Genomic DNA, 23,502 nt, shown 5'->3' with positions numbered 1-23,502 from the left:
CGATTCGTGCCTCGGGCGTTTTATAACAGTATCAAGGAAGGATTGTGTAAGGGCGTGTAACGTGAGTAAATAAAAACCAACTTAATTGAGTCACGTGTCTGTGATCGGGGGAGGGGGGGGGGCACGTGGGTCCTTAACCTGGTCAGCGGCGTGTGGGATGCCGTAAGAGCCCACTGCGATTAATTAGTAGCGTGCCCGACGCTGAGAGCGGGCTTGGTTAGGAACAGGTGTTGCAGTTAAAATCAGGAGGGCTAATATCTCGCCGAACACGGGCCACGTAACGCCCTGTGTTAGAGTTTCAAGCCGGGTCCACGTGCCCACTCACGTGGTGGCGCCCAGTATTTTCCACCAGTATTTCAAACCATAACACCGGTACGCCCTCAGTATGTTGAAAAAGGAATTTTTTCATCCGAGATCATACCTGCATATTTACTATTCTCAATTATCTCTTTATCAATAAAAAAAATACTAATTTATCTCTATTTATATCTTAAAGCAATGTTTCATTTCTGTCTCACATAAACTCCTCGCACAATTTTTTTTAAATTATGATTTTTAATAGTTGTCCTAGAACACATGCTAATCAATTTCTTTAAATACACAAGAATAAGTTTTCTTTGTGAATTTCATTCTTTTGCAGCGCTTTTATCTTCATATTGTTTTGGCTTCAAACTCTTGTTCACATTAGTAAAGTGAAAAATATATTCTAGGAAAAAATGTTTTTATTTTCAATTGCAAAACAACTTGGTGCATCGTTTAAGAATGTCCATTTAAATATTATGTGAGCCAAGATATCTTATGTGGGTTCTCACTGCTAATATGACATTTTCAGAATGTACCATGGTATTGTTTTTCTGAAGTATAAAATTTTTATAGTCATTCAAAAACTCAGAATTTCTGGGTTGAACTTCAAGACTGCTCTTAACTGGTCCATATTAAGAACATTTGGTTTTTTGACCAATACTGACCCCCCGCTCTCCCAACCAAAAAAATAATAATTTACATGAAATAGCCTTCAAAAGTCTCTTGGCTAGCTAACTTGCTTTGACTGCATTGAAAAACTCTGTGATCATTGTTGATTTCGCAGTCAGTTCTTAGTTGCAGTCTTTTCCCAACATCCTTGTAGTTAAAAAAAAACCTGGCACATATTTCTTTGGAAGGTTACCACAAACACTAAATACAAATTATTTGGAACCACATAAAATGGTGTTAAAAATTATTTATTGTGGCTTAAAAATGTATTTAATACTATTACAATGTTCACAATTTCAAATATGGTAACATCAAAATTGAATAATTGATGAAAAATATGAATACATTATTGTGTAAATGAGATGTAAACACGTATTGTTTAGGTGACATTAAATTAAACCATAACCTGATTACCTATTTGAAAAAGTGTATACATGATATAAATTTACATCTGCCAAGCAATTCCCTTTACAAACATCACCAGTAAATTGTTATGTTAAAAAAATGGAAAAGAAACCCTTCACCAGACATTTTAAAGGAATAAAACTTTACACAATTTATTTAAAAACTAGAGTTAGTAAAGAGCTGTACATGAGTTAAAAAGTTTAGGAACTGAAAACAAATTAGTGATAACATGATAGTTATCATATGCTACAATATAGAAAAATTTTTATGAAATTATCTGTAGAAGAAAAAACACCATACAAATGTACAAACCAAATATGAATACTACATTTACAAGATTGTTGGTCATAAACAACATAACATTCATAATTCAATACCTGCAACCAATAAAATTTAAAACATTCATAATTCAATACCTGCAACCAATAAAATTTAAAACTATATAAACCAAATTTAATCTAGGCGACCTTAACCGTACCTAAAATTAACCATACAAATTTCACAAAAACAATTATGGAAGTATTAGTTTAAAAAAAAAACCACACTTAATGATACTTGAACAAGTAAATAGTTCACTTATGTTCATAGCAAAAAAACTGAAAAGGTCCTGCACATATAGAACAAATTTATTTTGGCCTTCAAAGTTTATTTCTTACTAAACGAACAAGAACTGCTAATAAAACACTTCATACCAGTATTTTTGAGATGAATCCTCAGCAAAATATTTTACAATTCACCTTTGACTAACTCTCACTTTTTAAATAAAGTGGACACTGAAACTCAAGGCACAGTCATTTTGTGAATGTACAGCATTTCTTTTTTTAATTATTTTACAGAATTTAAATTTAAAAAAAAAAACCTCCACCTGCTACACGTAAAACATTTAATGACTTGCGTGTAGTCACAAACAAACAAAAAAATGCATCAACGATAAAGTTTCCTCAATAACTCGGGTGAACACCCGACATTGCTTGATGAAATGTTCATCACTCGTGAAATCACTGCAATTATAGTCCACGTGACCTGAAACTCAAGTCCTTGGCATCTGGCATCATTTCACGTAGTCACTTCTTCAGAATCGGTAACTGAAGTCCCGTGTGCACAGAGAAACAGTGGGGGGAGTGGCAGAAGAGCCGACTGTTACCACATAATTGACATCCACTAACTACAAGAGGATAAGCACGGACGCTGCGCATGCAAGGCAGCGGCATCGCTGAAGCGTGCAGCGAGGCTCCCCGACGCCTCAGGGGCGTGCGGATGACACGGCCAGCCTCGTGCACAGCCAGCCGATCACCAGCGCGGCCCAGCCGAGCGCCGGCGGGGCCTCTAGTCAGCTGCCACCAGACGTCTGCGCCCCTGTTGGCAAGAACAAACAAGCGAACGTCAGGAACCTGGGAAGCCTGTGAAGCCACTCTTCTAGCCCAGCGGGTGCTGTAGTGGTGGAGGGGGCATGTTTTCTGGATCTGGTAGTTTCAGTAAGGCGGGGCTCTGGACTATACAGATCTGTAAGCATACTCCCAATCTACCCTTAAAGGGCGCACATTTGGGAGGGGCGGAAGGCGGATGCGTTGGCCTTCGGGCCTCCGAAAACATGTAGCCATTTACCATTGGTATTACCCCTCGAACTGAGACCTCACGGTGTTCCATCATCAAAACTCCAGGCCCAATTGAACACTCGAGTTTAACGCACAGTAGCAACACTAAACTGTACTTGGAGTATCTTCAAAATTTTACTCTATTTCACACCTTCGTTGGCGATAAAATGAATAAAAACGTGTTGCACAACTCATACTGGTACTTTTTGTTCACTCATAGACATAATATACTAATAATAAGACTGTTCGAGGTAAAAACTCTGAATATTGGATGAATTAAAAAAACTATTGGAAACTGCTACTAATATTATGATTAAAAAAAATTATAATTTTTGAAATTGTCTCCCGTCTGTTTATCTGTATGTTTGTGTGTGTTTGAATCCCATAACTAGTAAGTGATTTTTGCAATAAAATCGACAACTTAACAACTAAATATTAAGAAATGCAGATAAATGTGTTAACTGTTAAATTAATGCAAAGTACATTGTAAAAGAAGTAGATAGATATAATTAGGTCACATTTACTTAAGTGCTTATTATTTTCTTCAGTTCATTTTGCGGCATGCAGTATCATTAACTCTACGGACACTATCCTGTTTGGATTTCAAGCCAGATGTTAAAGTAATGCGTTTGATTTTGAAAGCTACTTGTTTATTTACTAAATATATTATTATTAAAAAAAAAAAAAAAACACACCAATTTTTTTTCATTCACAAACTTAAAAATTTCATTGAATATAATTGTCTACCCACCAAATTGATGAAAATCCAACAACAGTTCAAAAGGTACCATTAAAGTCATCTACATACCTTCATACATATATAGCATCAATTTCTCTTTCTTTAGTTTATTCACAGACTAGTTAATTACTTGAAGATTCCTGAAAGTTTACATTAAAATACATTGGTCTTAAATTATTGACCCAACAGCCATTAGGACATTCATTATATCCCCATTTTTTCCCTCACAATTTTATGGCATCATGAGACTAAATTTCAATATCAGGGACAAATGTTATTTAAACATTTTGCTTACTTCCTGCTTTCACTATCTAGTAGGCAAATGCAGAGTAACACACAAGCCTCTAAATGATTAACGAATTGGAAATTTTAAGCATATCTCATGGTTAAAGCCATCAGTAGTAAAGACGTGCTCATTTCAAAACCGTCTAGAGATTACTATTATTTTGAACAATTTAAGCACTACCAAATTTAATCAAATTTCAACAATGTCTTTGAATGATTATTGCAATGGGGAAGATTGATTTAATTAATTGTTTTTGAAATACACACTTCCTTGTTTGCACTGTACGGCAAGGAGAGAACATGAAGAATGGACAAAGAAATATGCATACACAAACACAACAGAAAACAAGCCAATATCAGCTGATGTCACATGTTCGATTTAAAGACAGGACAGCCAGCCTACTTTGTTTGTTTGCGCTGTCATTGTGTTGTAGAAAACATGTTTGATTTGATAGCTAGGTTCACATTTGTGTTGCTGTGTTGTCCAAAAACAAAAAGATGTATGTCTGTATTTACAGTTTTTGCAGCAACTATCCTGTCGATGTGCTGTGATATTGTTCCGACCAATTTCTTCCACAATTCTCTGTGATGTCTTACATTCAACATTGGCTGAATTTGGCTCGTTTTCCCTAGTGTGTGTATTCGTCCATTCTTCCAGTTTTCTCCACAACATACAGTGCAAACTAGTGCTGGCCTTCGTGTCCAAAATAATGAGTTAGATCTAATTTCAACAGTCTGTCCTGTCGTTAGTCAAGAAGTTCTCAGACTACTTGCCAGCAGATCCGCCTTATGTCCAAAATAATGATTTAGATCTAATTTCAACAGTCTGTCCTGTCGTTAGTCAAGAAGTTCTCAGACTACTTGCCAGCAGATCCGCCTTGTGTCCAAAATAATGATTCAGTTCTAATTTCAACAGTCTGTCCTGTTGTCAGTCAAGAAGTTCCCAAGACTACTTGCCAGCAGATCCAGCGGACGACTGCGTGGTGGTGGCAGGCGTGGTGGTGGTCGTGGTGGTTGAGGAGTTGTCCGGGGACGCGGTGGAAGCTTCAGGAGACGGGCTCAGCGCCACCGAGCCATTGGGCGCCACCGCCGCCGGGTCTGCCCCCGGCTGTCCCTGCGGCAATACGCCCTGGGGCTGCTGGCCAGGCGGGTAGTAGCCCTGCTGCTGCGGGTATCCCTGCTGAGGGTAGCCCTGTTGCGGGTAGCCTTGCTGAGGGTAGCCCTGCTGGGGGTAGTACTGGCCCTGCGGGGGGTAGTACTGGCCCTGCGGGCCGTAGTAGCCGCCGCCCTGCGGGTAGTACTGCCCTTGCGGGCCGTAGTAGCCCTGCTGAGGCACCGTGCCGTTCTGCCCCTCGGGGTTGCTCACCGCCGGGGCCGGTGCGGTCGTCGCAGCAGCCGCAGCCGCCGCCGCCGTCGTCGCGTCGCCCTTGCCGCTGTCCCTGTCGATGATGATGACCTCCCGGTGCACGTCAGGGGTGTGGTGGCCGCCCCCGGAGAGAGCCGAGCCGACCAGGCCGCCCACGGCAAGACCGGCGCCTCCCGCCAGCGCGTGGGTCAGGATGCCGCCGCCGCCCCTCTGCTGCGGGGCGTATCCCTGGGGCGGGAGCTGGCCGTAGCCCGGCGGAGGAGGCTGGTACCCTCCTTGGTAACCACCTTGGGGAGGTTGCGCGTACCCGCCGGGGTTCTGGTGCGGGACCTGCCCGTACCCACCGGCTGGCGCCTGGGCGAATCCTCCGGGAGTCTGATGAGGCGCCTGGCCGAATCCTCCGGGAGTCTGGTGAGGCGCCTGGGCGAATCCTCCAGGACTCTGGAGGGGCGGCTGGCCGAACCCTCCAGGACTCTGGTGCGGGACCTGGCCGAACCCCCCGGGCACCTGGTGGGGCTGCTGCTGCCCCGGGTAGGGAGCGTGTCCGCCGCCGCCCACCGGGTAGGAGGCGTGTCCACCGCCGCCGGCCGGCTGGGGCATGGGGTAGGGCGCGTGCCCCGGCTGGGGGTGGCCCGAGCCGGGGGGCGGCACGAACCCTATGGGGCGGCTGGCGGCGCCCTGCCCCGGCGCGCCCTGGGCCGGCGGCACGTAGGCCGGGTTGTGGGCAGGCTGGTGCACGCCGTGGCTCGGCGGCGGAGGGGCGGACTTCTCCTTCTCCCTGTTCAGGAAGTCTGCAAGAATAACAAACAAGCATTCACAAAACCTGAGCTCTAGTCCACTCCGTGATCGTGGGGGCCAAAAACTAAATTTTCAATTCCGGTAGACCAAAGAAAATACCCAATAATTTGCAAGATAAATGTTCATATGTCAACGCACCAAATGTAAAATCTGGCACGTCTTCAAAACGAAAACTCGAGGGCCCTCTGGAACCTAATACAGGCCACACCAATGGACGTTTGGGAGTTTAGAACTAAAAAAAATACTATTTAACTACTTTTTTCCCTCTTAGTTTTGGCACTTTTTGACATTTCCAAATTTATCTGCAAATTATTTCATGGTAATATCGGCAGTCTTGACTAGCTACTACCCTTTGCTTATCTCAGAAATGTTTTCATCAATTAATTACAAGTGGGCCACTATACTTAAGAAATTTCCATTAAAACAAATATGTGATTTTTTTTTTTTTTTTTTTAACTACTGAGCTACCAGAATTTTTCTTCTTAATGAAGTGTAGCTTTTTTGTTCCGGTACTTAAGATTTATTAATACAGCTGTAGTCGGGCAGTAAAAGTGTGTACAATTTAAATTCAATGTGTTTTTCTTTACCCAAATAAATTAGGTAACTAACAAACCAAAATAGACCTACATTAATCTTGCGATACAAGAACCAGGCATGACAATTTTTCTTCATTTTTCATTATTCTTATTTTAAGTCGGTAAAAGTAGGCTCAGGTATGAAGTACAGCCAGGATAATGGTGGGATGCAAACAATTTGGGTAGGTCCCGACCATTTCATAGATTATTTCTTTGAGAGGAGTTTGACAAAAATTAACGATATTAACCAACCACTGCTCGTAGCGTTGTGGAACAAACCATCCTTTCCCCCCCCCCCCCCCCCCCCCCCACTTTTTTTTTTCACCGTTACGTTTAGTTGCATAAATAAGGATCAGTTACTCTGAAAAAAGTTGCACAAGGGAATCTCCAGTGGTGGTTCTATTACACCTCTCCCATCACTTCCCAATCCAAACCTAAACGTGTTAATGTTTTAAACTTTTTTTGTGCTATTGGTTATTTTAACTTTTGCTGAAATCACTTAAAGGCTTTGAAATGCCTTTTAGGGGATAGTTATTTCTTAAAATTTTTGACTTTCCATTAACTGGAACATACAAACCACTTAAAACCCTCCGGTCATCTATATCCCCTTCTCCACCCCAAAAAATTTGAAGCTGGGTCCGTCACAGGGAGAGGCGAACTACAGATTGCTGGAAATTGATCGGGGGTCAGTGATAAGACTTCCCATTCGATACACAAGTAGTGTTGAATGCCTTCGGAGCGTGCGAGCAGTCTCGTTGGATCTCCTTTCCTGTCGGCTGACTCATTCGTGTGGGACTGTCCTCATTGCCATCGTCACGTCACGTCCACCGAGCACTGGGTAACTAGCGCGTAGAAAGCTCTGGAGCGAGGCGCTCGGGCGCCGCCGTTCCCTAGATCCTCGTCCGCGCAGCGTGCGGCAAGGATCTACGGCTCTTTCACGCGGCGTTGCCAAATTTCTGTAACGGCTACTAGAAATTTTTTTTTTATCAACTAAGGGTTTCCGGCGTGAAACCTATTTTACAGCGGATATTATAGGTTGAGAGAGACGATTACGTCATCAAAGTAAACTAATGAAAGTTTAAAACTAAAACTGTATCAAATTGCTTGCCGCAGGCATAGATGGCAGCAGCCTCGCGCGCGCAATAGCGTACGCAGATATATGCAGAATTACCTTTCCGTAGGAGGAGGAGTAACCACTTTTATAACAGTTTTCTTTCAAATTATTTCGATTTGTTGGTGGCAATGATCAGGTTTCACGGGTTCGGGGCCAGACAGACAATGAAAATACAAAATAATCGGCCTGGTAATGTTAAGTAGGTATTAGTTTGAACTCTGTTCTCTGTAAATACAACGTACGAAAATAAAAGACTCGGCCATATTGCATGATTTTCGTAATTTAATTCAATAAAAATACTCTCAGATTTGGTAAAAAATTCGCAAAAAAAAATTCTTATAATTACATTTAGATTAGCAGTTATTGTGCCCCGATCGCAGTGCGATTAGCCACCACGATAAGCCCTTCTAGACAGGCCAATGGCAAAATTTTTAGAATTTAATTATATTCTTTACCATAAAACCATAAGTTTGATATAAAAAAAATATTAGTCTACGCTGAGAAATAAGAACGTTATAAAGATTTCTCCAATTTTGAAAATAAAATACCTTCCGGTTGCTTGAATGAGAATTTAAAGTTAAAACATAATACTCGAGTAATACGACCAATAAATAGTTATAGTTACGTTTGTAACAACTTATTTCTTTCGACAATACATAAAAATCCTAAAGTAGGCAGACCTGTTAAAATCTCATAATGTGCGGTTTCTAACTCCCTAAATTCCCAGACTCGCGTTTCTAATGCGGGTTATCAGAATACGTACGTACATGTAGCGTAAAGAGATTTGAGCCAATGCTTCAGAGCATGCGAACTCTAGCATATAGCCGGCAATGTGATATTAGACGACCCAATACTAAGCAGACAATCTAATCGCAAAATAATTATTCTCTCTCTTTTTTTTTTACGATTGCACGGTGTCCTACATCAAAGAAAATTCAAGGGGGGGGGGGGGGAAATGGAATCATCAGGGTAAAATTTGTCAGGTCAGGGAATTTAAATTAAATGGTTGGACTATCACTTTAACTGTGCAATGCATTATGTATTTAGGTTCGGCCTTTGTTACGTTGGAATGCTGGTGTGTCAAGTATTTTTGACGCTGAATTTCGTTAAGTGATGGTACCCTCGGAGGGGGTTAGGTAATAATCATAACTATGGCAAGTAGTTTCCAAGCGTTCTGTTATTGTCGTGTGTAAACAGATTTGCCACTATGTCACGAAACTGAAGAATCCATAACAACGTCACGTCGTGACAGTGGCAGTGTTTGAAAGAAGTGAAAACAAAACAAGTATTCCTTGTTTTTTATGGAAATATTTCAGGTTTTAGGACAGTGAAAAATAATAAGAGACACGGCGAAGTCAGGGAATTACGTTATTTGGTTTTGATGAACGTCCTGTATCAGGAGCAGATGAATAATTTCATTTGTGGGAGAGAGAGAGACAAAGAGAGTCGTGGTTCACGAGCCCAAATTCCTTTCTTTTTCTTTTATTTTGGAAGGTATATTTGTGTTTACTTAATTTTCATCTGTGAAAATTTTGTTTTGCCAAAAGTTACATGAAAATATGAAAGCTCAGAGTTTGAGACAATCAATGGATTTGTAAATATTCGAAGGCCACTCTCTAACTTAATGCCATGGTTTGTAACTACATCATTTCTTTGTACGACAGTCTTTCCCGAAAATCTTCCAGGAGTCAACCATGATTTTTTTTGGAGGGGGGGGGGAGGGAATGGGGGAGTTGGAGAGGAGGGATGGAGCCACTTTGACATCTGTTTGCTTTCAAATTCTTTTCTTTTGTCGGTGGGAATTATTTCGAATTTTAATAGGATTTCGTTGGGGGGATTACCCCCCCCCCCCCCTTGTGAGAGCCCTTTGCCAAGGAATGTAACACAGTTTTGGATAATCATTCTCCGCGACTGTTTTCATTTAATGCTTAAGACGCAGACTCGACGATGGAAGGTCGAAAGAGCAGCGAAGAGAATGTAAACAATAACATGATTGCAATCGAGTGTCGCAGATAACCACGGCTGTTGTTTCCCCTCCGAGTTACAAGTTCACGGTGCATAGTCCCAGTTCATGTTTGCTGGACTGCAAGGCACGAAACGAACAGTAAGCGATGGTAGACCAAGGCCAGAATTCGCCTTTTAAGCCATGTACTTTCACATACTTGAAGTGACATCACAAGACCAGTCCGAACTGGGAAAACAAGTATGAAGGTATGCCAGTAAACGATTATTGCGTACTTCTTGCGTTCTTTCAAGTTAGAGAAACGTCGTAATTTTGAAAAGAAAAACACTGAAGTAATTTATAAGACTTCTAAAATAATTTTCCTTTATGTTTTGCTGATATTAATAAAGTAGATAAAAATAATAAAAAAATTTAAACATTTATGTAGGAAAGTTTTAACAAAGACATGAAAATCATAACGATCGTAAACTAAGAAACAAAGGTAGAATCATAATATAAATTGCCGTAAATTTGTTTCACACTAATGAAGAGTGGAAAATGACATTTCACTTTCTCGTTTTTTTTTTCAATCAATCTGTTTGTAAAAAAAATTAACAACCTGTTCGGATTCATCAAGTTCCTACGCCACAAGGGAAAGTGAAGTACATAAGGACGCAAGTACACATCTGCGTACTTGAATTCGGACACGGCCTACGAAAGAGGATTTAATTGGGGAATTAATTTGCAATTCGCTACTTCACGAACATTTCTACTACTTCAACGATAGTATAAAAATAAAGTCAATTTCAAACGTAGGTAATTCAATTAATTTCGGATCTCTGAAGTGTAGCACTGAATTTCATTTCAAATTCAAATACAAGCATTAGTAGTATATGGTTTAACATATTGTTTGTTTGAAAGAAAATAAAACACCAAGTATTATTACAGTTAATAGATATTCAACCTTTCTCTCTTTAATGTTGAGAATTCAGACCCCAGTAAAGTTACAAAAATGACTAAGAAAAATTACAATAATGTCATGAAATAGCCAGAAGCGTTGAATTTTGCCCTGGGGAAAATGTATAACTGTCTAAAATCACTCAGATTCCTCTAACGGGTAGGTCGCTAAAATGTTCGAAGCGAGACATTTTCAGTTATTTATGCAAATGTTACGTAAATGTTAAATGATAAGCTGGACTGACAGGTGCCAAACGACCGACCGACGATGGAAAGGACGCAGAAAGGACGAGTTGGCGTCGGGAAAAGCCGAAGGAACGCGTGCTACTTCGAGGGGCACCGGCAGAGAGAGAACGAGAGAGAGAAAGGGAAAGTTTCTAGACACAACCTTCTTTCTCGCAGAAAGAAATCTGTCCCGGGATGTTTTTGCCACTAGCACGTGACGAAGGCAGGGCCCTTCCAGCTAGACATTTCGTCGCGGGACATCAAGTCAGAGCGGTCCTCTGGCCATTTATAAACGAGTTCCAATCTACCTTTCCTCGGAATCAGGCCTTAAAAATTTGTATCCCCGACCACAAGACGCAGCACTGTTCCCACTCCTTCGCCGTTCCTGCGGCGTGCGACAGAAAACAGGCTCTCTGCAGAGTCGCGGCGCTCAGAAACAACTCTCCAAGCTCAAACGTAGGGTTGGCGAAATACGTTGTTCAACGTCTTACTACAATAATTTTATTTGCAACACGAGGACACGCGAATTTGCTCGTTACCGAAGTTTACTCTGGCGAGTACTCAGAATACTTGCTCACATTATTTTTGAAGTGACAACGTCTAATAAATCGATGAAAGCCGGCTGCACGCACGAAATAGTGTCCCGTTACGCACATTGTCCCGTTAAGCTCATAGTTCCGTTACACTGTCGGCGAGTGCAGTAATAATAGGTTATGTTACAATTGACTAAAAAAATTATGGTGATTCATATAATTTATGATAGATATTTGATTACAGTATATTTATATGAAAACTTGTTCATAATTATATTAAAACTTCATAGCTAAACGCCCATTTTTTAAATTAATATCAAGTCATCTACACGTGAACTGTTTCGTCGACTGTTTATAAAGTGAAGTGAAAAGTTAATGTGATTTTCATTGCTTATTACAACAACAATTTCGGCAATAAAGGTTAATTATTCTTGCATTTAAAAAAATCTGATTACTAGTATAATTTCAAGTATTTATTCTTTTATTATTAAAATAAAAATGATTCAATTTTATCCATAAAAGTATGCAATCATTTCATCAATGTTTTGTTATGACGTCACGTTAAACTATCGTCCGTAAACCGACTTTACAGACAACCCATTTTTTTTTTCTCTGGTATCGATAATTTCACGGAAGGAACACGCGGCCGGCCAGCTGGGAGCAGCTATAATTGGTTAAATGTGAGAGCCGCGGGATGTTAATTACTCAGTGGCAGAGTCCCCTCACATCTGCCGCGACCTTGGAAGCCTGGTCGCGCGATGGGTTTGTCACGCCACGCGGCCGCGCGGGAAATGAGACTAATGGGGAGGACGCCCCATTGTCCATCAGCGTCCGCGCCGCCATTTCAGCGCGCGCCACACCACCACACTCGCGAAACAAAGCAAGTCTGTTTCACGTCATGCTGGAACCGCAAACGGAGCGTCGGGCGCGATGTGGAAAAAAAAAAAATATCGTTTTCTTTAAAGGCCATGCCAATATCGTCAAGTACAGAAGCGTCCACACAGTATATGTCCCAGTTTCAATGGTACACAACAATTTAATTTAGACTATTCACAACAAATCGCACATCAAATATAAGGTAAAGAAATCTAGTTTTTTTATTTTATTTCGTGCACCTTTTAGTCGTACGGCACACATCCAACCTAAAATCAAATTCTTCCCACATTTTGGTTAACACACGTCCGGAGTAATGGAAGTAATAAATCCTCTTCAATTGTGTGTCTCAACTCTGGCAGATCATTTAAGTAACGGCGGAACGTAGACACGATCTTTTATAAAGCTCCAGAGGTGTACGCGGAGGCCAGCGAAAAAGAGCTCTGTCGTCGTCTCCAACGTTCAGGGACTCTCGTACAAAGAAACTCCAATGGGGATGGGATCCATCCTGTTGCCAAATGAAGTTTACGGGTTCACATATTGGGGGAAAGAGCCTTTATTTCGCGCTGCAAGCGAGAAAACAACGAAACAGTATTCGCGAATGCGCTTGTTTAAAACTGTTTTGAGTTACTCTTTTTTTTGACCTTGAACCAACACCAATACAACACTTATCCATTTGACACTATTAAATTTTATAACTGGGACATTCTGTAATGGATATGCTGTATTTTTCTCCAACTATATTGATAATTAGACGGAAAATTGCTTCCAATTTTCTCCATCAATAAATTCGGTCAGATAACTTCAAATTTGTTTGAAATCATGTCACACTATCGAAGTTTATTTTTAGACTGAGCTATCTCAAACTTTTCAATTTTAATCTCATGCTGAATTCAAATTATGCATCACATTGCTCGATGAAATGGTTTTTGTGCATTTAAATTGACAATATATTTTCAATGTTAACTCACATTAATACTCTTTACATATTAAATAAATTTTCAGTGAATTTTGAGTGATATGCACATACGTTACATTTGACACATGACATCATTTCGCATACGACATTCATACTAACATTATTTTTAGTTATTTCATCTTTATAATCTCTTCAATCTCCCAAGTATCTTACGCCATTTTAAGGACTCGTTGTGACGGAAACTGATGTCATTTCCATTTTGATTGGCTGATCGCATCAACATCCAATAGACTTCAGAAACCTTCTTGCATGAAAAATATTGTTATGGAAATTCAAGTCGTCCAACATGACGTTTTCTGTGCCGGGGTAACATTCCAACTTTATTTGACACAACTTATTGTTGGAAGGTGTTGGAAGCGAATGTTTGACAGTAGAAGTAGGAGACACACACACGTTCGTTAGCTCGCATACTTGCATACTTCGCTTTCATTTCGGACAGTAGTCGTGAACAGGAACGTACGCAGAATTTCGTTTCTTTTATTTTGGGAGGTAAATTAAACAAAAAAATAGAGAGGGGAAGCTGTTTGTTTTCAAGTTCTTTCCTTTTTGTTGGTGGGAATGACAGATTTTTAACGATTTCTGGGGGGGAAGGGAGAGGGGAGGATACATCCTCCCACCCCGTCCTCCAAGTATGTCCCTGGTTGAGAGGTCACTCCTGAGAACGAGTACGTATAGAGTACATACTTCAGGTGAATTCAGAACACGGCCTTCATTCTTAAGACCATAATTCAATAGAACGAAATAGTACAAACGAACCAAGGGTAGACACAGATTGGAATTGAAAGGGGGGGGGAAAAAAAAGCACATTCTTCATCCCCAAAGGTCACGAGATGGTCATTAGTCACGAAGTGATCGAAGTGGAAAGGTGAAAAGAGCACAAACAAAGCTTGAATGTAGTTGAGGAGGCTGGTGTCCCCCCCCCCCCCCCCCCCCCAAAAAAAAAAGTGTTAAGGGGCCTTGTCGGAGATGTGGAACACGGGTCACTAACGAATCTTAAAAACACAATCCTCGGGAGAATCATTAAACATTCTGCTTTCGGACTAGTAAGCTTCGAATTTTACTTGAAAAGGGTGTCTAGTAGTTTCGTTAATGATCGCCTGTGTGTTATAATGTCTGAGCCTCTTTTTTTTTTTTAGAATATAAAATTACAGTGGTGGACTCGAGGCATGTGGGATATATACAACCCCCCCCCCCCCCTTGAAATCGAGAAATTTTTTACTACTACTGTAGGCATATATGTCAAGTATGTTAGTGCAGGAGCGCAACATAAGGGGGGGGGCAAGGGTATTTTGCCCCCCCCCCCCCCCTGAAACCTTGAAGTGGGGGCAAACGGGGGCTAAGAAAGTGCTGTGTAATCAATTTTTAGATAATAAAACTGCTTAAATAGTACCATTTTCCACCTTGAAATACAAATTTTCCCGGGGGCGGACCCCCGGACCCCCACGCTTCAATAGGGGGGATCGATGATTCTATATAAAAAGGTATATCGCCCCCCCTTTGGACATTTAGATGTTGCGCCCCTGTGTTAGTGTCAATAGTAATTAATATGTTTAGAATACACGTGCCCCCGCCCTCCAAAGAAGGATAACGTGCATTGGATAATACGACTTCTGAAGTAATAAAGTAGCTTGGCTTCCGGGTTGCAGCCGCGTCCGAGGCGAATATATAGATCACCGACGTTTCGGTCTCGGACATTGCAGTCACATCCACCCTGATGATGGCGACTGCAATGTCGACCCAAACGTCGGTTTTTATATTCGCCTCGGACGCGGCTACGACCGAGAGGCCAAGCTACTCCAGACGAACGGCCGCGAAAAAAACCTGCGATCTTTTGTTCTGAAGTAATGAACAGGATATTCCATTGTGGTCCAGACTATCGGCGCCCCACCGAGAAGTCAATCCTGTGTCCGCCACTGAGCAGGACGGTCGGAGCTCGGGGGCCTTGGCTTGACCCCGACGACAAGTTGGCGACTGTTCAATACCGCGCGCTAAGGTCAGACGCGCAAGCAAGAAGATCCTGGCGCACCTACACAACTACGCTGTTAGAAATCACAGTAAAATTAACGGGACTTTTCAACGAAGAATTTAACTCAGAACTAAAAAAGAGTTCTTCGCAGTTTCAAATAATCTTCGTAGAAACTACGCCGTTATTTCGACATCCGAATTACGTGTTTCGTTCTAAACAAAGGTCAACACACACATTAAATAAAAATTAAGAGTGTTCTTACTGTAGACTTTCTTGTTAATATACAAAGAATATTATTTTTGTTTCACGTTCAAAGTGAACTCAATTTACGAAGAGAGCCGTAAAATTACGAATATCCCCGGATAATTTGTAACGAACTTTCTTCGTAAATTAAAGGTGAAATTTTTTTAACAGTGTAGGCAGCCTTACGCCCTCCTACGGCGTGTCAGGCAACTTGAAGGTCTTCCGTCCGGCATGTTCCATGCCACGGCCGAGCCGCAGGAGAGATTTTGCCGGATAATCGAGCGTTAACGGAATACAAATCAAAAATTTTAAATGACGGGAGAGGAACCGAAATAATGCCAAATTGGTTTCAAGTTTTCATGCCGTAACATTTTTTTGATGCGCAACATCTTAGCTCTCGGTATACGGCATATGGTGGGAGTAATTTCGTGAATGGAACGGAAATGTGTAACCACGGTGCTGCCATCTGTGTAGGATGGCGCGAACCAAAGTTCACAAAGCCAAAGGGAAATTTCTTATCATTAACTGTTTTATGAATCTTAACAGCGATGGGCAGTATTTTTTTTTTTAAATATCTCGTCTAAAATCAGGTCCAAAAAAGTTTAAGTCTTTTTCGCTTTTATAGCAACCGTTTAGATTAAGTAATTTAACCTTTCACTCTGCAAATATAACGATTCGATTGTCTACGTAGCTGCTCCGGCAACGATTTTTAACATTTTTTGCGGAAACCTTGTGAGATTTGTGCCCAGAAATGAAGTTGAAAATATATTTTGAGTAGGTATATTTATCACGCTAGGCATTATTTTAAATATTCTACGTATAATTTCGTGTCCCAGGTTTCGTACTATCAGGGTATTTGCCACATGAGAACACGTGAATTTGCTCGTTACCGTGGTTAGATATGTTACCTACACATTCCTGGCGAGTACTGAAAGACTCGCATTTTTATTTTATCCAATTGGTAACCAGTTGACTTCAACTTCAGAACACATTCACTTAATGATATTCTGTTCCTTATCCAGCCAACTGCTCCCTACACCCTTTTATCTTAATTGATTACTGTCAAATGATAAACGTGAACATTTAAAGATTGAAAATTGCCTGGGGGGGAAAAAAAAGAAGAAATTATAACGTCCAAAGAATTCGAATATGGATTGGATATCCTTTCAGGACCAGTTTCCCATTGAATGCAGCCTTGAATCGAAAGGATCCTTTGAATAAGTCTGCATCGGCAAAGGACACATACGTAACAACCGGAAATAAAGTTTAAATGCGCCTTATCTTGCCACCACGCCATAAAGCCCCATGATCATGCTCACAGCAGTCCCAAGAGCGACTATGATTGGCCAGGATCGCGTGTGGAGAGTTGGTATGCATGTGGGTACTCGTTATTTTCCGCGGTGACGATAGAATGCAGTAGTTTTTTTCTTTATGTGCACGTTGATGCGGATAGCGTGTTTCACGCGAGTGAACAACGTAGTGAAAAGAGTCAAGCGTCAACTGTAATGGTCGTGAGAGCCCCCGATAAATGAGAAAAAAAAAATCTTCACGACTCTTTTGTAAAAAAAAAACCTTCAAATTTTAAAAACGTAGTAGTGTGTGCCTTAAATGCAATATTTAATGGGTTCCTGGAAGTTTAAGTTTTGCTGCTGTTGCGGCAATGAAAACGTGCCGACGATGCAAAACAACTATCGAGCTTACGTGCAAGAACAGCGATGCAGCGTTGCGAAACTGGGATATTCCAAAGAGCGTCCAACACAGTGCTTACTGATAAGATGTGTGATAATTTATATTATACTCTATTTTACCATATTACCACTCCCACTAAAGATTTAATGCAGTTTTTGTTTCGACAGACACCATTGCAGTTTTGCACTGTTTGTCATGGAAAATTCCGAAAATAAAAAATAAATAAAAATATGAAGATAAAAAATAGAAGAAAACAAGGCTGAATAAGCTGATCTCGGGCATAACGGAACCAACGATGAAACTAAACAAGTATTATCAGGATAACACAGCAACGACAGCACTGACAAAAAAAAAGTTCAATCTCTAAATATCAGACAGCACTAAAATTAATTCAACGGAAAAGTGCAAAACTGCAATGGTGTATGTAAAAAAAACTGCATTGAATCAAAATTCCCCATTGCATGAATTACTTAAAGAACGTAACCACTAAAGGTTACTTAAAAAAATCATATATCAGGAGTGTGAACAAAGGATTTGGGGGGTGGGGGAATTTGAAAGGCCTATCGGAACATATACCTCCCCGAAATTAACTTGCAGTCGCACTTAAAAGTAAATTTGAAACAAACATATCCTCACCCCTCCAACCCAAAGAAATTCTGCGTACCCTGCTTTTGACCTATTTTTGAGATAGTCCCATACAAAAAATATACGTAACGATATACACGTATACTCAATGCATGTTTGACATGTTAAAATGTGCCAAAAAAAACTTTTATATGGTAGCTACATTTCAGAAGAAAACTAGTTTTTTACCTGAGATTAAATGTGCAAATGAAAACTCATTTAAATTATGGTAGTTGCTAGTTTTACTAAAATTTCGGAGCGACTTCCTGTTTCCAGCATTTCCATTTGTAAACTTAAAAAAAAAAAAAAAAAACTGGCTGAGGAATACGATTTGATTTTTGTCCAAAGGGCGCCGTTTTAAACGGACCTAATCCGAAAGTCGTCTTAACGACCCTGAAGAAATTACAGTACAAATTAGATCAACAAGTAAGGAAGTATCAAGACGAATATAAATAATATGTATAAAATTATTCCCAAAACTCTGCGTACATACTTATAATGAATAAAATGTAACGTCTTGTCTGTGTTCCGCAAATACTCTGCTGTGCACAGGAATTCCCCGAATACAATTAATTAACTCTTTTTGTCGGTGTCGTTCCAGGAAATACTTTATTACGCAGAAGTTGGCAATCCTGCTCGCTCGACCTTTCAGTCTCTTCTTCGCGTGCGGCATATTGCCATTTCTTTCCTTCTCCACCATCTCACTCATCCAGTCTTTTGTTCGCTTCTACAATGGCAGAGAAGCTTGCAGACCCATTACACCACTTCACTAGCCGGTAAAACCTACATTCACTGACCCCAGATCAGTCTCGAACATGTCCGAATTTCGTTCGTTCAACTTAGCGGACGAGGTTAAAAAAAAAAACCTTTTGGGCACAGCCTACAGCCGTAGGTAGATTTCGAAGTACCATTTCTTCTGGAAATATTTTACGGACTTCTATAAAATTCTGGCTCAATTTAAAAACGTAATGAACGTAACGTTTATTACAACCCCAATTTTTTTTTAACCCCTTGTATTAATTGTTTGTATTATCATAAATTGTTTCAGATAAAAACTATAAGATTTAAAAACAACTGGAACGTATTTGATGGTGTGCTGTTAAACGAAAACGTTTAATAAGACGCTAATGATTTACATTAATTGTTACTATTTATTACTAAATTCGTGTTAGCAAAGATTTCTTTTTTGGGTTAAGGGGATTTTCTTCAAAACTAATCTTATTGAAAGCTTGGTTTATTCTCGTATATCAATGATATGATGATAAACGCGAATGTATTACTCGTGCGTCTGACTCGGGATTAGTGAATATTTAGGTTTCCCTCCCCCAACCAGTATGTGGGTCACACTGCTCAACATCTTATGAATAGATGAGGGAACTTCAGGCAACACCCAATATACAGAGCTGCCAACTACTTCGCGAGGTGCTATACACCAGTTTTCGTTTATTTAACTTATTTGCTTCGGGATGGGTAAATTTCGTGCATATTTCAATTCTTATTTATAAACTAAGCATTATGCCACGTTTTACAATTTTAGTTTTCCTACGTTTTTACAATCTTAGGAGTAAGAACACTTAATTTCATTTTTAATACTTCCATAATGATTGGTTTGCAAGCTAATCAAATGGAGTCATCATTCAAAATTTATTAAAAATGCAAATGTATTGTAGCTACAAATGTAGAACACACTCCAAATTATATCATTCTGAAATTTGCAAGCTTTTCTGAATTGCTCATTCTTAACTATTATCCGAGAATCCTGCACATCATAAAATAAAAAAAAACACTGATTAGAACTGCAGTCTTCTGCAACTTTCGGTCCATTAGAGAACTAGCTAAGTTGCTGGCACGTTAGAAATAATTACCAACAGAATATCTCGAGTGTAAGCCCATCACGTATCTTCAAAAAATTTCTAATAGACTTTTTCTTGTGTTTTGTTGCTGTGCTCGCAAACCATGTCTACGAACTTTCGCCTTCTAGGAAATAAGGCGAATGGTAGGTTAACGGCATTAATAAATAAACTACAATTTTAACAAATTTTTTAAATATTATTACTGTAGCTGACCTAAACCAACTAACTTTTCACCAAGTGACTCCTTATTTGCACTGATGCCGTTGACTACTGACGACTTAAATAACCATTTTTGGGGACGCCGCCAGTCCATGTTGGAATCAAGGCAAACTACTTTTCTCTCTTCGTAGAATTCCTTCCTTGAGCGAGGTGGTGAAATTGTTTTTCCTTGCTTTTCAGTCGTGAAGACGTCAACACCTCAGGCGTACCAGTTTGCTGTCAGAGCGACCTGTCAGCGGTTGCCAACATGGCGGCCGTCAAAATGAAACATTCTTACCTACCATAATTTAGAGTTCGTTGGTTACACAATGCAAGACCTCGAGAAGACGCACAATGCTCGTCTAGTGACTAATAAAATTTTTCCTGTACCGTGATTTAAATACGCGGGCTGTATTTCATCAGACTTTAGACATATTCTGGTGTCGTTTCAAAGACAATGGAAGGTCAGTCGCGCGTTCCAAAAGTTGTTTAAGCACATGGCAAAATTTCCCTGCACGCTGTCGCTTGTCATTGGGCGGTGAGAGCTTTATTTAGAATACGTGTCATTTGGTTTATATTTCCTTGCAGTGTTACCAAATAGCAAAAAAAAAAAATAATAATGCGCACAAAATACGATTTTTCTCTGTTGGTACGGTAGTTAAACGAAAACGTTTAACAAGACACTAATTATTTTTAGTTATTTCTGCTCCATGTGTTTATACCCTCACTGCATGGCAAAACTTACATTTCCATGGCCATTAAGGGCGTATCCATGCAAAATCGGTACGACAAAAAAAAAAAACAAGTATAACTTTAGCATAAAAAAAACTACTTTGTAAACTAATAATTTTAACGGCGTATTTATAAAACGTGTGTAATCCAAGGAACGGTGGTCGTTTATCTAATTAGTTTAAAAACTACCAACGTTTTTAAGATCTAAAGAAAGTTTCAGGAGTTTAGAGAACTTGACAAAACGTTTACTTCCTCATTACATTGACAACAAGAACTGTTTTGGGCGAGATCTCTCGCATGCAAACGTTGATAAGTAATATTTTAAAAGTTTAATCAAGTTTCTCTGCTTCCGTAATAAATAACACTCCATGATTCCGTTATTTAACGTCTACATCAGTAAATATATATATATATATATATATATATATATATATATATATATATATATATATATATATATATATATATATATTTACGTTAAATTCGTAAGGCCGGGTTTATAGAAAACGCAAGAACGCAGAAACGCAACTACGGTAAAAGTCCAACCATAACTCTTCTACCAGCACGTTTATAAAAAAACGCAAGACACGCAATAAAGCAAGAACGCAACGCATAAGTTGTTCAACTTTCTACTTCTTGCGTTTCGGCCTTCTATACTGGTTGCCTTAGTATGTGGAAACTGAAACTGTCGTGCAATGCATATAGAAGGCTCTGCGATTGTAGTCGTTGCGCTTTTGTTTCTTTATTTATGTTTTGGGCTGGCATTCTTCTAGTGAATACACCGCAATGGAGGAAGCGCAATGAAAAACAAAATAATCATGACTTATTCCTGAAATTTTTAATTTTTTGACGTTGGCGATGGCCGGCGTCCTTGCGTTTTTTTTTATAAACGACTGTGAATTTCTTGCGGTTGTCGCGTCCTGCGTTCTTGCGTTTTCTATAAACCCGGCCTAACGACTCAGATGAGTTGCTCGCTTGGCAGCACTGCGTCTGTGCTACGCTACGCAGCGGACCAGCGCAGGTTTACTCACCCCTGCTGGACTGCGTCTGGGTGTTGGTGTTGTGGCTGGTGGGGCGGCGACTCTTGCTGCCCGAGCCTTTGCTCTTGCGGGCGTCCCCTGCGCACAGCAGGAGCACCACGATGAAGCACAGCGCCCAGCGCTTCGCACCTCCGCTCGGCGTCATGTCTGGCTGGCGAATGGCGCGCCGCGGCCGCGCGGCGGCGCAAGGCGGAAACTCTTGCGGCAGGGAAACCCTCCGCGTCAGGAGCCAGTGTTGCCAAGCGGAGGAAGCGAAATTCCGGTACATCAACGACATATTTATGGTACGTTACGAAAGTACTGGCACGGTACAATAATTACTTGTATTTCGTTTCTCATTTTTAATGTACGCATTTACGACTATTAAACCTTGTAGTCAGCTTGAACTGCTTATTTTATATTAAATATATTTCACGATTTACAAAACGGGTTTTTTATGCCCTGAGTTCAGTCGTTTCTAATTCGTCTTATTCACGTTGCTAGTAGCAAGGTTCTAAGCCTGGTACGTACCCCAAAGTTGTGGTATGTTTGGCAACAAATCGGGTCAACAGCTGTTCAATTATTTTCTGTTCCGTAGACTCTCCTAGAATGGACCACTGAAGGGCGGGCGACAGGAAAAAGTAACATGTGCGTCATTACTTGCGTGCCCGCCTACATTGGCGGAACACAGTTTCCACACCCACCGCACGTTATTTTAAATACTATTTCCATCAGTATTTTTTTAACTTGCTAGAATTTTTTTTATCTATCTTCTACTGTATTTGTCAATTGTTTTAATGTTCTTGGTTATCGTGTTTATCCAAGTTGACTTAGTTGTATACGTTTTGTTTTGTTATCATTTTGTATTTAATTTGTAAACGTTCAATTGGTTAAGTGTAAGAAGCCTGAACTTCGTCAAAGGAGAGTATATTTCAATTTGACTAACCTACAAACTGGATTTCCACACAAATCTATAGAAAAATTCTTCCATGACTTTTACCATGATTTTCCATGACCCAAAATTACACATTTCACTGACGAAATTTTTAAAAATAATTTACCTATTTTGCAATTTTCTAAAAGAAATTGAGATAATCCAGCCTGCACTATCCCTATGGCTGTACCCGTTCAAACGTAATCTCGCATACGCCATTTTACAGTGTTCATGACTATGCACTGAAACATCATCTGGAAGAGAAAAAAATGATTAGAGACTGGGTGATAACACGACGAAGCATGACATTTCTCCCTCATTTTACCTACTATCACTGAGGAATCTCTATGACTGTCCCAGGTTTTAAAGTAAATTCTCTGAATTTCCCTGACCAATTTCAACTTCCCTGATTTTTCCCTGAATTTCCCTTGACTTTATACAAAGTTGAACACATTTATCTTGGATTTTACTCCATGACTCTGCAAGAGGCAACCAAACGTTTGATTTTTTTTTTTCTTATTATAAGTAAATTTAAATATGTTCTGTGTCAAATTACCACTTGATGTAAAAAAAAATTTCAACACAAGCATGCGTATATTGGTGTGCCATTAGTAAACTAACTGGCATTATTCTGCTTACATGAACTGAAATTTACAGCTACGAGAGATGGCCATGTACGCAAAAGCCAAGTCTGTTTATATCTTATAAACAATGTTTCACAACTCAACGTCAAGCCGAGAACATTTGATGGTACAATTAATTACGAACAAAAAATTAAGTTTGGTACTTTTCGAGTAAGTAATTTTTTATAACCATAGTTTGGGTAGATTATTGTTGGAGTAGGTCATGTTCATGAAAGCAGAGACAGAAGTACCTATCAGGTGTC

General features: G+C 40.1%; 1 protein-coding gene across 1 annotated transcript; it reads right to left on the bottom strand.

The window, feature by feature from the left end:
* Positions 1 to 1,204: 1,204 nt before the first annotated feature.
* On the bottom strand, positions 1,205 to 21,881 carry LOC134536915 (calcium-binding protein P-like). Its single transcript, XM_063376995.1, has 3 exons — positions 21,695 to 21,881; positions 4,954 to 6,153; positions 1,205 to 2,733 (listed from the first exon to the last, which is right to left on the bottom strand). The coding sequence occupies exons 1-3, from the start codon at positions 21,846 to 21,848 to the stop codon at positions 2,708 to 2,710; spliced, it is 1,380 nt and encodes a 459-aa protein (XP_063233065.1). The 5' UTR covers positions 21,849 to 21,881; the 3' UTR covers positions 1,205 to 2,707.
* Positions 21,882 to 23,502: the final 1,621 nt, after the last annotated feature.

Source organism: Bacillus rossius, chromosome 11 (assembly GCF_032445375.1).
Source record: "Bacillus rossius redtenbacheri isolate Brsri chromosome 11, Brsri_v3, whole genome shotgun sequence".
In the NCBI taxonomy this organism is placed as follows: Eukaryota; Metazoa; Arthropoda; class Insecta; order Phasmatodea; family Bacillidae; genus Bacillus; species Bacillus rossius.
The sequence above is the reverse complement of the archived record's forward strand: the minus strand, read 5'-3'. Positions and strand labels throughout refer to the sequence as shown.

Excerpts from the sequence above, each read along its gene's own strand:
- LOC134536915 (XM_063376995.1), bottom strand. The coding sequence starts at position 21,848 with ATGACGCCGAGCGGAGGTGCGAAGCGCTGGGCGCTGTGCTTCATCGTG. Across the intron at positions 6,154-21,694 it reads CCAGACGCAGTCCAGCAGGG|ACTTCCTGAACAGGGAGAAG; the intron begins GTGAGTAAACCT and ends TTATTCTTGCAG. Across the intron at positions 2,734-4,953 it reads GTCGTCCGCTGGATCTGCTG|GGGCGCAGACGTCTGGTGGC; the intron begins GCAAGTAGTCTT and ends TCTTGCCAACAG.